Below are 13,739 nucleotides of genomic sequence, written 5' to 3'. Positions count from 1 at the left end.
TTCTGTTGACAGTACAGAGAACATGGAGAATTGTCATCTAGTGGTGCATTTTTCTGCTGCTGCATGTCATATGACAGACTTGACACCAGTTGATGGAAGTGATTTGATCCATCCAGACATCCCATTCTCTGGTAGTTGTTTTCTTGCTGCCCATCCTTTCTGGAAACATGTGTCTTATGAATACTCCCTCTGCCACAAGTGTTTGCTGCTAAGTCTACATTAAAGCATTCCCCAACGGGCAGAGTAGAAGGGGGGCTGTGCTTTCTGACCTAAAAACCAACAAATTGGAGTCTACATTAATTGTGGGGCTACCCAAGGCTTCCACTGGAGATACTGCCCCATGAAGACGGGATGAGCCATCCCCACCATCCACATGCTCCATCCAGTGCTGACTGTCAATTATAAAGACTGGACCAGCTACTCATCACACAATTTCAGGAAAAGATGCCAAAACCAGAATGGAGGCATATAAATGAAGGTTTCCAGGACAGTGGCATCAAGTTGTTTTACCTGGGGATGTGAATTTTCTGTACAGGATGTATAGAGACAAAATGGGTTCTTTTTACCCTTTCTGACTTAATTTCTTCCATCCAGCTGTGAGAAGCTTCTGTAATTAAAGGAGAGATGGCACAAGCATGTAATTATTAGGGAAAGCACACCATCTGCACAGCTGGAAACTTGTTAGAAGGCTCCAGGACTCAGACAGTCCTTTCTGTTATCTTTATGATGTGTAGTTACACACAAGGAGGTGAGATTAGCATCATCAGCAGCAGATCCTTTCTTTTTTCTGACCTTCTTTCCCAAAAGGTGAGCAGTGACTAACTGGGCAAAGATTCTTCTTAAAACCTGCAGTGTTTGGTTGCAGACATGAAATAAAATATATATTTTTTTAATGAAGGTGCTGCTGCAGAGGTTGATCTAAATTTCCACTCATTCTCTGGAAGTCAGGGATATATCAAACTGTCTGTGCAACCAACTAATGGATGCTGTTGTTTGGCCATTACTGGCTTGTTGGAAACAAATGTCTGGCCTCTTGAAAGCACTGTGCTATGGTGGGCATCCTTCTTGAGCAATCTAATTGGAAGAAATCTAAATGGCATGAGCAGAACAGCTGTCTGAAGTAAATATTTTAGGGATTTAGCAGGTCTTTAATGAATTATGAAGCTATAAATTCAAAGCAATGACTGCTGCAGATTAGAGCAGCAGAAGGTCCTAGTGAAGGCACTAAAGTAATCTTAAACCCAGCAAACAAACTGAGTGTTTAACATTTTGATTTTTGAAAAATTTCACTTTTCCTTTCCGGAGCGGTGGAGGAGCTGAGTTCCCCTGTCCATGGAGATCTGTGCTGTGCTGGAGGACAGGACCAGGGGACAGCCAAAGGGCACTTCTCCACTCCTCCCTGGACTTTATATCGATGGATGAACAGTTTTTCTCCTTCAAAGTGATAATTAACTGCTGTGAGTTAGTGTTTGATCCTTCAGGGTGCTAAATTATCACTGTGCATTTAAGTGAGATTAATAAATATGACCATGAAGTAAATGTTTATTTTAGATAGTGAGGGATAAATCATTATGGTCCTAGTGTTGCCATACTGCTTCAGCTCCTGCTTGACTGCTCTCTCTTACATCTCAAGATGTAAACAACTTATGAAGTCAGGTACTTACCTTACAAATGTCAAGCCTCTCATACTATTTGCTAGCACACCTTTTCAAGACAAGTACACCAAACAGTGTTTTGAAGTCAATTTGAATCTACTACACCCTGCAAAGAGCCACTCAGTACCGTGCATGCTTCTAATCTATATTTACCTTTCTGCCTTACTCAGAGCTTATTCTGTGCTCAACCTTGTGTGTATTTATTGTAGGTAATTCCAGAGGCAAGCGCTGGAGAGGATCCGCATGTTATCCACACACCTTTTGAAGGAGTAGATGATTTTTTTATACCACCTACAAATCTTATTATTAATCATGTTAGGTGAGAAATTATTTTAATTAATAATAATGGTGACCATGCTACTCCATTCTCATAACCTTAAAGCACTTTACAGATATGAATGAAGGAATTAATGAGTGAATGAATGAATTTGTGATGAATCTTAACTATATTTATACCCATTTTCATACATTAAATGGAGAAATGGTTGAGGAAATTGCTAGTTATTTAGCTAATCAATAAAACAGCAACAAACAATCCTGGGCTTCCCTTAGACCGTGCACAGGTATTTAAACCTCACCTTAGTCAGCCATTCTTCCTTGCAACTTATGGCACACTGCCCTAGCTTACTTGTGCCAGGAATTTGATGGCCCAAAAATCACCTTCCTTGCCACAAAACTGTTGTGGATCTGGGCAGAAACCTGTGTCAAGGATATATTGCTTGAAGTGGTAAAAACAGACTTTTCCTGAAGCATAAGATGTGTTTCTTTCACATGTTTCCAACTTGTTCAAGTATTGGATCTCTGCACGGGGTTTATGGCTGGAGCAGAAAAATTATATGCACTGCACATAAAAAAAAAAACCTCCATGAACCATCAGTTTGAATGTTAATGTGATGTAGCAGTTAATGAGGTTGTGTAACTAACATACTAATAACCTGGAGTAATACTGGCTGCTTCCCAGCAGATATAGGAAGCCTCCCATTAACATTATCAAAATTGATGATAACTGCACAGCAATTTATACTATTCTTTTCATGTTATAACATAACAACTATTTAACCATCTTCTGTCCTCTCTATAGTTTAACTAAGTTAAATACTCAAAAAACATAATGTAACTCTTTACAATCATCTTAGGTTTCCTGCAGGAAACACTGAGAGAGAAGGAGTTACACTTAAATGATTATATGTTGAATCTGTTTCAAAATAAATAATTTTTGCCTGCTGAAACACAAAATAATGATGCATGCCTTATGGCTATCATTTATAATTTCTCCCTTCTTCATATTTCCAGTTTTCTTTCACAATTTCATTATGACTAATAGTAGTGCCAGGAGGTAGATGACTCTGCTGAATGCTAAAGCCTGAGCTGAGAAGGTGAGAATTGGATTCAAAGACAGGAAGGTGGAACAGTTACACATTTTTGTTTATTTAACTGTCCTTTTGCTTCAGCATGATTAGTTTAAAATAGTAAATATAGATTATTATCTTTTTTTTCCCATATGCAAAGTTGCAAATGCTGTCCCTGATTTCCTGTTGCATTTTTTCAGGGCCAGATCTTCGTTCTCTCTCACCCTCAGCACAGAAAAATAATTGCTTTCAGGCTAATGAGACTCATTGAGATGATGTTCTAAATTCTCTACTCAGAAACAATAAATGGCAGTACCAGTATTTCCCAGGAAGGTGAACATTCAAGCAATTTCTTCCATGAGCCAAATAATATTTGTATGCAAATACTCCTGCATATGTGTTTCAGCTGCCTCTTATTTTAGATGGATATCTAGAAATATATCCATTTTTATTAGTTCCAAGGGTAGACTGATGTCTATTAAAAACTCTCTAAGTGCAAGGTTTAATTTAAGATTTCAAATCACAGATTTCATGCAAGGCCTGAGCCTCTTCTGGAACATAAAATATATCCTGATCCACTTCTTTAAATGGAAGCTTATGATAAAAACACATTTCTTAACTTCTTAAGGCATTTGGCCAAGTATTAAGGAAGTCTTGGGAGAAAAAAAACTGTAAGGGGAAGAACTTTTTAGAGTATATTTAAAATGCCTTCATCCAGGAGAAATACAAGTGTCATATCCAATTTCCACACACACAGTGCACTACAACTCTCCACTGCAGATACTTTGTGAAGTCTCTAATGGATGTGAGTATAATGGGGAAATGAAAGGCTTAGCCCAGTGATTTTCATGGGATCACACACTACATTGGCTCATTCTTTAGAAGTGAAATAATTGCTAAGTGTCTCATTGACAGATGGATTAAGAAAAAAAAACATAAACCTAGTGTTTCAAGCAAAATATGTATTAACTGCATAGAAGCACATTGTCCTCCACATTTCACAAGGAAATTTTACATCTTTTGAGGAAGAGATCCAACAATAAGCACTCACTTCATTTCCCTCTGTCTGCATTAAATGGATGAAAAGATACTCGATGTAAAATTTTTTTCAAGTCAGTGTCAGTGAATCCAGTGGAACACAAACAGGCTGTTTCTAAGGGCTGCCTGTCAAATTAAGCAGAAACCTTTCTTGGCTATTCTTGACCTTTTATTGTCTTCAGCAAAGGTCAGATATACTGCAGCATATATATTTTACAGAAAATTTATCCTCTGCTCACTGTTTTTTTTCCTGTCTTGAGACAGAAAATAAAGACCCTTTATCTTCTAGGCACCCTCAAGAAATGTTTTCCACCTTCCCTGGGCTGGCAGGATGGTTTTTAAGAGTCTGCTCTGCACTGCAGGCTTGCCATCTCCTGCAGTGGTTCCTAGGCACCACGGGTACCACAGCTTCCCTCTGGTGCTGTCAGTTAAGAGATGAGATTAGATATGGTCTTCATCCAGTGCTTATACATGATATTGTACACAACTATATTTATTATATATAGCTACTCTCTGACCCCAACTTGGCAGCAATATGCTTTATTTTGAATGCTTTTCTATTTTGAGATTGAATGCTTGAGTATATATTGAATTTCACTACTGTAATCTCAGACAGATAAAAAAAAAACTGGTCAGTGTTAAGCGTACTGGACACCCAAACCTTGATATACAGTAATGTCATGACTATAAGGCGCACCCTTTTGACTAAAATTTTGATCAAAACCCGGAAGTGTGCCTTATAATCCGGTGTGCCTTATATATGGACGAAGTTTGCAAATTTGCCAACCTGGAAGTGCGAGCCCCGCGTGAGCCACGGCCACGCGGTGGGAGCCCCGAGCCCTGAGCCACGAGCTGTGCCAGCTGGCACCGGGGGTGGGCGGGAGTGCCGGGGCCCACGGCATGGGGAGGGCGCCTGGGGCTGCGTTTAAAGGCTATGCCAATCAGTGGAAAATGTTTGCAAATTGAGCACCTGCCAGTAAACCCCACAATCGTGCGATTCCGTTACTAATTCGTTACTTTGTTGCACGCGGATCCTCACTAAAAAAAAAAAAAAAAAATAAGTCCGCCTTATAGTCCAGTGGGACTTATATATAGACAAAGTTTGGAAATTTGCCGACACCTGGACATGCACTTTATAATCCAGTGCGCCTTATAGTCGTGAAATTACTGTAATTTCTGTAGAAATTGGTCTTCCCAATAAACAACTTCAGCTCTTGGAAGATTCAAACAGCTAAGCATATATTCAAATTTCCAGGATCAGGAGGTTGCTAATTTGAACTGAAATATACCCCTCCTTCTAGGATGTTTTAAAAGCACTAAAAGACATTTCTTACAAAAAGAGACGGCATTATTGGACATGCTTCCAAAAACAACAGAATAAAAGGTTCCCAATTCTGCAGACTTTGCTCAAGCATGTCACCATGTCTGCAGAGGTGACTTCAGTTTCTTGTTTTCTGTTTCAGGTTTGGCTTCATTTTTAACCAGTCAAAACACGTGGTTCACAAGATTGACCTGGAAACTGTGACCCACATCAAGACCATCAACCTCAAGGCCTACAGCTGCGTGCCTCAGGCCATGGCATACACGCACCTGGGTGGCTACTACTTTGTGCAGTGCAGGAGGAAGCCCTCGGCAGCCACATCGCTTCAGCTCATCATCGACAGTGTCAGCGATGCCATCATTGGCCCCAACGGCGACGTGTCAGGCACGCCGCACGTGTCCCCTGACGGGCGGTACCTGATCAGTGTGGACCAAGGCAGTGGCAGGATCAGAGTCCAGGCTCTAACTGTCCAAGGGGAAATCAAGTCGATGTATGACTTAAAAACAAACATACACGTATCTGATCTGACATTTCAACCCTCTTTCACTGAAGGCAATCAGTACTATATATATGCTACTTCACATTTGCAAACAGATGTGCTTTTTGTAGAGCTGTCAACAGGGAGAATGAATGTACTGAAGAATTTAAAGGACCCTATCACATCCAAAGACTGGCCCTGGAGCAGCTACAACAGAATTATGAAAGACAGTGGATTATTTGGACAGTATCTCATTACACCAGCTAAAGATTCCTTGTTTGTTATAAATGGAAGGCAAAATACATTACACTGTGAGGTTTCAGGTATAAGGAGGGGTAACACAGTGGTCTGGGTTGGGGAGGTATGAAAGGGCAGTAGCAGTGGAGTCTTCAACAGGCAAGGAGCAGTTGGACCTTTACACTGCAGGAAATGAGCACTAGCACTGTATATTTTTACACTGGGAAAACAAAAAGACAAAAAAATGCTGTATAGGCTTCATGGTACAACACTGGTCTACTTGCAAGTTTTATAATATAAGGTATGCTCTGCTAATAGGAAGTGGTTTTGAAAGGATATTTTTATTTATGGGTATGATTTGTGGTTATGAGAAAAATGTTGGGAAACAAATATCTCCACTGAGATATCACACAAGTCACGAAACCTAACAATTCTGTAGAACAAAGCAGATTTAGACTTTCCATACTGAGGAGCTTTTATGTTATGTCCAAGCATCAATTTTCTTCCCTGCATCCCTTGCCTGATGGTTGTACTGACTACTCCACCCCAGCACAGGGAGACGGCAGCAGCGAGAACTATTCAACTTTGAATATTCATTCCCCTTTGGATGATGAGACAAAGTAAACAACAGTTTACTGAGCAGTTTTCAACCCAGAGAAACCTAGTAGAGTGGTTTAATGAAAACTGATCAGTTTTCTCTGCAGGATGGCTTTGAGAGGAGTCGGTGATGTGATTTCAGAAGGAGGCATCACAGAAATAGTAACTGTCAGCTCCCTTGCTTCTGTGCTTCATTTTGCTCTTGGTCCTACTGAAGGCAATGGGATGAGTCCCCCCTCTTCCAGTGCATATGTGTGTGATTGTTTTTGAGAAATTTGCCATGAAATATCCAGGCCATTACCCATCCAAGCCTGGGAAAAAGCCGAAAAATACTAACAGGGGGGTCAGAGTTTATGTAAACAATTTTGTTGAGAAGGCAGCATGAGTCTTTCAACAGCTCATGAGTGTGGTCAGTTCGGAACAATATGCAAAATCTACTCTTTGCAGGCAGAGAATTAGTTATGGCTATTCCCATACGAGACAAAAACACTTCTAGAAATCATTGGTTTCTCTCATTAAATATTTAGGAGCACTGGAATCACTTGATTCTTCATAAAATAACAGTTAAAATAACAGAGGTTATTTTTAATAGAAAACTCACTCATTTTCTAGTCATAGCCTTAATTTGCCTATTTCTTTTCAGAACAACCAGGAAACAATTTTTCTTTGTGTTTTTTTCTTTAATGTTTATAGTATACTTGTTTATAGTCAATTATCTTTTAGTTATGAGCAAAGACATTAATGTAAAAGCAGTGAATTATCCAAGAATGCCACAGCTGGCATTGAGAAATTTCAGTCAAGTTCCCATAAAAACATACAGCCATTTACTTGCACACTTCGAAGACATAAAAAACTTTTATGTTTGCATTTTTTCTAACTTTCTATATCCATCGCCGTGAAAACAGCTGTGGCAGCAGAGCCAGGCAAGAAGTGGTGCCATGCAAGCAGCTGTAACCATCACTTGGAAAATGGGATCTTCAGGTGGGTGAAACCTCTCTGCAGGTAAATATCAGTAGCAATGGAGCCACCCATTGGCCTCTGGAAAGACCCAGCTTGGTTTGTCGAGGACCTTGTTGCCCAGAGCCTGTAGAAAGCTGACCTTGAACACGTGCAGTGATAGATAGTGGTGTCAGAATTATTTCCCTCCACAGATGCTTTAAGTCACCCATTCCACAACACATACAGAGGGATTTTAAGCAAGAAGGATACAGAATAACACTGGCAACCTTTGCTTCAAATGTTTAACTTTATCAGAAGAGCAGCATTTTAGCAGGGCTGTAGACCTGCGGTATTTTACAGCATTTCAGTTCTATATAAAATCAGTTCCAACAGACAAAGAAAGGGAGATTAATCCTATGAATTCATTAAACATTAAGTCCTTGAAATTGTCCTTCAACACCTATATGCTGGATCCTACATTTCTTTCACTTATGACCCATAGGGGTTAGAAGAGACTCTTCCATCATTGCAACACAGACATGTGAAACAGATGGGCATAGCCTTTCTTTAGCAATGCATGGTGTCCATGATTCTGTACTCATCCCATTAGGAAAGATATCCGTTGATAAAGAAAGGAGAAGACCAGCTTTGTAAGCACCTTTAAATATGCACAGCTCCTTTCTTGAGCAAAGCTGTATCCATTCATTGCAGCCATCCTAAAGGTATTTTACCAAGGCCAAACACTGCTCTCATGTTACCTTTATGACTTCTTGAGTATTTTATTATGCCTGTGTTAAGTTTTCCCTGTAGAGACATTCATTGTGTCATAGATCAAGCAAATACTACTTTTTTAAGAATATTAAAAAAATCAAACAAACAACTGTATATATATGTTCAGGTAAATATTCTTGAGGCTGGTTTATATATAGGCTGTGAAAGATATGTAACAGACCTCACTTTTTCCTGTTTGTTGCAAAGTATTGGAATAGCATTCCCTTGAAAAAATCCCACTTGGACCTTCCAAAGATGTTCCCTTTGTTCCCTCTCCAGCCCAAGTTCTAGTGATGTTTTTCTAAAGTATCCTAATGGTTATATATCATACTTAGAAAATGAAGTATAATTTAGATTGTCCACATTACTTGTGAACAGTTCCAATGACAGTCAAATCTGACATTAAAGTGCTGCACATTTGTTACTCTTTTTTTTTTTATGACAGAAATTTTATATCTACTCAAAAAAATGTTTCAACTCATATTTGCCTTTCAACTATGCCGAAAAGAGACTACACTTCCTTGTGGGCAATTTCTTTCACTATCATTTTGGTTCACCAATTCACACTTAATTCCTAGTTGCTAAATTATTAATTAATCGTGGTAATTAATCTAAGTTGAATTAATGACCTTTTCATTATACTACACAGTCGTATGTCAGTAGGATGTTCTGACACTGGAATCATGGGAAAAACAACCCTTGGTTGCCACTAAGACTCCCATTACAAGATCAGATTTGCCTTTCATCACTGAGGTTAAACAGCAGTATGATAGAAATGCTGTTTTGTATTAGTATTTCCCTCAATATTTTCACTTTCTGAATGGAAGTGCCTGTTCAGAAACCATCCACTTTTAAACTGAAAGCAAGACTCCCAATTCCCTTATTTGGAATCTGTGACGGTAAACATATTCTTATCATTTCTTTTTTTTTTTTTTTTTATATCACTAAAGAAAATCAACAAAAGTACCACAATATTTTGATGGGCTTGTCTGTAGAGTGGGAGTGGGGGATGGGAACTGGCAGGCTAGGTTGGTCCCCCCTGCAAAGGAGAATTCATGAAGGGCTATTGAAAACCACTCTGCCTTGAAGGCCTGGGGTTGCTACACTGACCTCCATGAACACAGCTTTGCCCAAAAGGAACACCAGTCCTGGTGACCTGTTGACATGTACTTATTTACTTGATTTATACCATGATTGAGTCTTAATTGCCAGAGTGCCTGGTAGTGCACTGGATGCTATGTAAAATGGATAAAACAGGTCAAGATCTCAATCTGTAAGGAGATAATGGCTAATGCTCTGTATGACCCTACAGCAGGTCAACAAAATGAACAGGAACACAGGAATAGAGACTGGGGAGATGTGTACAGTAACCTATTATTCATAACAGTAACCTGCTATTCATAAGAGATGTGGGCATGCCATAATGCCTTTGTATTTTTTTTCCCTAAGACCATCTTTTTCCCTCCTTGTACAAGGCTTTGTGACTGTCTCTCAGGTTACAGGTATAGCTGCCATCCTTCACTGACCCCCCCACCAGGACCCAAGGATTTCCCAATCTGCTATGTACCCTTATGACTCACCACCTCACTCTCCAGTAATTACTTTCTTAGAAGACCTGAGGGTAAATCCTGCATTTTTAAACAAAGTGCATTATGTAAGGCAATCAACAGCACTGGCTTTCTGTATTGGATTCCTCTCTGGAACCAGCATCAATCACCTGCCTCACTCCTTTGCACATTTTCTCATGGGACAACAACAATCACAAAAAAGCCCCTATAGTATGGTTAAGTTATGGGAAAGAGTGATCAATCTTACAATTGGCTCTTCCCACACTGCTATTTGCTCACTAGGCTCATTTCCCCCAGCCTGGCAAGCTCCCCTCCAACCTACAGAAGTTCATCTCCTCTGCCAGTCATGGGCTACCACAACATGTAGCTGCTGTTTCTAGAGTTAATTATCAGGTAATGGTTTGAGTTGGAGGAGACTTTAGGCTCATCTTGTTCCAAGCCCTGCCATGGGCAGGGACACAGGTTGCTCCAAGTCCCATCCAGTCTGGCCTTGAACACTGACAGGGATGGAATATCCACAGTCCACATTTCACACCTCCTTTCCTCTTTGTGCACCTGTGCACAAGGTGCTTCAGACATGATGTGGGCACACTTCCCGCCCATCACTGAGCTGTCCCACTCACTTGGCTGCTGCCAACCTCCCCAACCACTTCTGCAGAAAGGGATTTTTATTTCTATTCTTTCCCTTGTTAACTTTTTGAAGTAGACTGAAATAAAACACAGGAAAATCTCTCCATCTGGAGACCAGGAAGACTCGTGTTTGTTTTATACACAAGGTGGTGTGTGGTGTTGAAGACCAGAAAAATTCCCAGCCAAGCACTGCAAGCCCAGGAATGGACTGTTCCTCTCTGCTAGTGGAGGAAAAACACACCTGAAATGTCACTCTTTTTTTACCTGCCTCCAACTAGAGGGTTGGGGGTTTGTTTGTTTGGTTTATTAACACTCGTTTCCAAAAGAATAAAATAGCAAGGCTATAAAGATTTTTTTTTAATAAGCCTGAAAACAGAGATCAGTGACAGGCAGGCAGGAATCTTACATCTGCTCATGTCTGCTAGAAATCAGGATGCCCCAAAAATGCAAAGGTGCTGATCTGAGGGTCATGCATGAGTGATGGGGGCTGTACTGAGCTTGGGCTGGGGCCATCTGATGAAGGGGTTGCAGATACAGACCTAACATTATTCTTTTTTTTGTATCCCATGCAATGTGAGCTGGCTGTCCAGCCCAGCTTAATGCATTGGCCAAAATACCCTCAATTCTGGCTGCCCAGAACAGTGCAGAGAGATTTACAGCCTGTACAAGCAGAGCAGGAGGTTTGGGTGGGACCAGTGTTACTTGTTAAGTTCTTGGCCCAATCTACTCTCTGCACCAGCTGAATTAATACCCATTACTCAGTTCTGTGACAGCAAAAAGTCATCACCATGCAGCCAAGAGGGAAGATGCAGCAGTGCCCTCACACTGCTGTTAATGACCCTCAGCACCTTGGCACAGGATGCTCAGGTGACTTACAGTCCTCACAGATGTGACTGGCTACTAAAGAAGCTCTCTACCTTTGGGGGTTTTTCCCTTGTGATTTTATTTGTCCCTTATTCCAGAAAATCATTTAAAAAGATGGAAATTCATCTTAATGGCACAAAAGGGGCTTACATGTCTTGTCTTAGGTTTAGGAAATATGGGAATTGTGGGTAATATTTTCCAAATGTTTGTAGCTGAGAACAAAACGCATGAAAAAGCAAAAAAATATTTCTAGTTCCCAATACTAACTTTAGAAGAAAACAAAAATAAAGAAAAATAAAAACGAGTCCTGGTGTGGTGCTCCTACCAAGCAAATTGCACATCCCAGAGGCTTGTTTAATTAAGCACTTCAGCACTAACCCTTGGCAGTCTATGGTGTCTCTGACATTTGTCCAAAGCCATCAGATGAAGGCAGTGAGCACAGCAAGGGGCAGAGACCCAGCTGTGCCTCGTAAACAAGACAAGCACTAAATCAAACAAACAGCATCCTGACTTCCAAAGGTCAGACTATTGGCATTTCCAGAAGCATAGCTCCAGTTCCTAGGTTAGCCCAGGATTCTCCCACTGTTACACAAAGGTAATGCCAGGCATGGCCTGATGGTCACATCACTCCTGTGCCATTGGATACCCAGCCCAGGAGCTGCGTGCTCTTCAGCTACTCTTCAAAGAGAGTGTAAACACAGCTGTAGTCACAACCTGAGCCACCTGAGCACAGTAGTGTATAACCTGCAACCACCTGTAGTCACAGCAGAGCAGAGTGTGGAGTTACTCAGAGAGGAGTTTATTGCAAGGACTATTGCAGAGGGAGAGATTTTAATGTTTTACTTAAGGCTACAGTAAACTCAATGTTAATGAGCTTTCAGAAACTGGAGTTTCTGTGGAGGAAAGTTCATCATTTCTTCAGAGGATTTGCTTTGAGGGCTGGCAAAGCATGAGCTGAGCTGGGTGAGGCAGGAGAACCAGGCTGGCATCTCCCTTTTTTTCCCTTCAAATAAGGCATTGGTTAGGAATTTGGGGTGGTAGGAGTTTTTGAACAACTGTTCTATTTCCTACTTTTAATCCTCATCCTATTTGGCGCAGTTGCTCCTGCAGGCCGGCACCTCCTGTACCTGTCAAAGATGTTCTGAGCATTAACAATGTATTTTCCTCAGCTGGACTTCAGCCCTGTTTTGCAGATAGTTCCATATTAGCTGCTGTATTATATTCCTCTGTATTTGGACTGTTGCATTTGGCTTCACTCTTAGTTTCACATTGAATCCAATTGCTTTAAAACAGTGTCCAAAATGTTGATGTCTTAAGAGCTGATGGACCACAAATAGAGGCTAACTACTGGCTTATTATCATAGAATCATAATATGATTTGGGTGGGAAGGGACCTTAAAGCTTATCTCATTCCAACCCCCTGCTATAGGCAGGGACACCTTCCACTAGACCAGATTGCTCCAAACCCTGTCCAACATGGCCCTGATGGGGATCAGGGGCACCCAAAACTTCTCTGGGCAACCCATTCCTCATTCCCTCTTTCTTTCTAGTCACTGAACTATAATGGTCCATCTTCTGCCAGACAGCTCAGCTTCAGCTTGATCTCCTCCTCCAGACATGAGCACATGAAACCCCAGTGCAGACAGCACTGCATGCTGTGATGAGCACAGCACTGTGCACGAGCACAGCTGAATTCCACCAGGAAGATGCCCCACACTGACTCAGACAGAAAGTGCCAGCTAGCCCTGCTCCCTCGGCACTTTTCCCATTCTCAAGCTTGCTCAGCACAAAGTCAGCTCTGTGTAAAACACAACTTCAGCTTTGAAGCCGGCTGGTTCTGGCATCCTACCAATGGCATATAGGATGCCAGCTTTGTCCCACAGCCAAAATTACGTAGTGTTTTCTCTCTGTACAAGTTTTTCAGTACACTAGATACATTGACTTCTTTATGATTTGTTAAATATATTTTATTCTCTCAAGGCAAGGTATTTTCTCAAGCCTAAAAATGCTTCATGTGATTTTTAAATTTTTTTAATATCTTAATTTTTCCATAATTTCTATTTTTAATGGAGGAATGGGATGCATTTGCATGGCATTGCCCTTTCTTCCCTCACATGTGAACCACACTGGCAAAAACTCCCCATGGGTAGCAATTTCTAACAGCAATAGGGCAGACAGATCATCAAGCCCAACCACTTCTCCACCCTGCCACCACTAAACCATGTCCTAAGTGCCACATCTACATGTCTGTTAAATCCCTCCAGGGATGGCTTCTCCACCACTGCCCTGGAC

The 13,739-nt window shown here is 40.9% G+C and overlaps 1 protein-coding gene across 3 annotated transcripts in view; it reads left to right on the top strand.

The window, feature by feature from the left end:
• Positions 1–10,695, top strand: part of FSTL4 (follistatin like 4) — a 228,175-nt gene extending 217,480 nt beyond the window's left edge. For all 3 annotated transcript variants that reach the window (XM_033073108.1, XM_042779742.1, XM_033073109.2), the window contains 2 exons: positions 1,865–1,974; positions 5,506–10,695. In XM_033073108.1, the coding sequence (XP_032928999.1) occupies positions 1,865–1,974; positions 5,506–6,208 (813 nt within the window). In that variant the 3' untranslated portion in view covers positions 6,209–10,695. The remainder of the gene's footprint in view (positions 1–1,864; positions 1,975–5,505) is intronic.
• The last annotated feature ends 3,044 nt before the right edge of the window (positions 10,696–13,739 follow it).

This window comes from Catharus ustulatus, chromosome 15, assembly GCF_009819885.2.
Source record: "Catharus ustulatus isolate bCatUst1 chromosome 15, bCatUst1.pri.v2, whole genome shotgun sequence".
Taxonomy (NCBI): domain Eukaryota; kingdom Metazoa; phylum Chordata; class Aves; order Passeriformes; family Turdidae; genus Catharus; species Catharus ustulatus.
The sequence above is the reverse complement of the archived record's forward strand: the minus strand, read 5'-3'. Positions and strand labels throughout refer to the sequence as shown.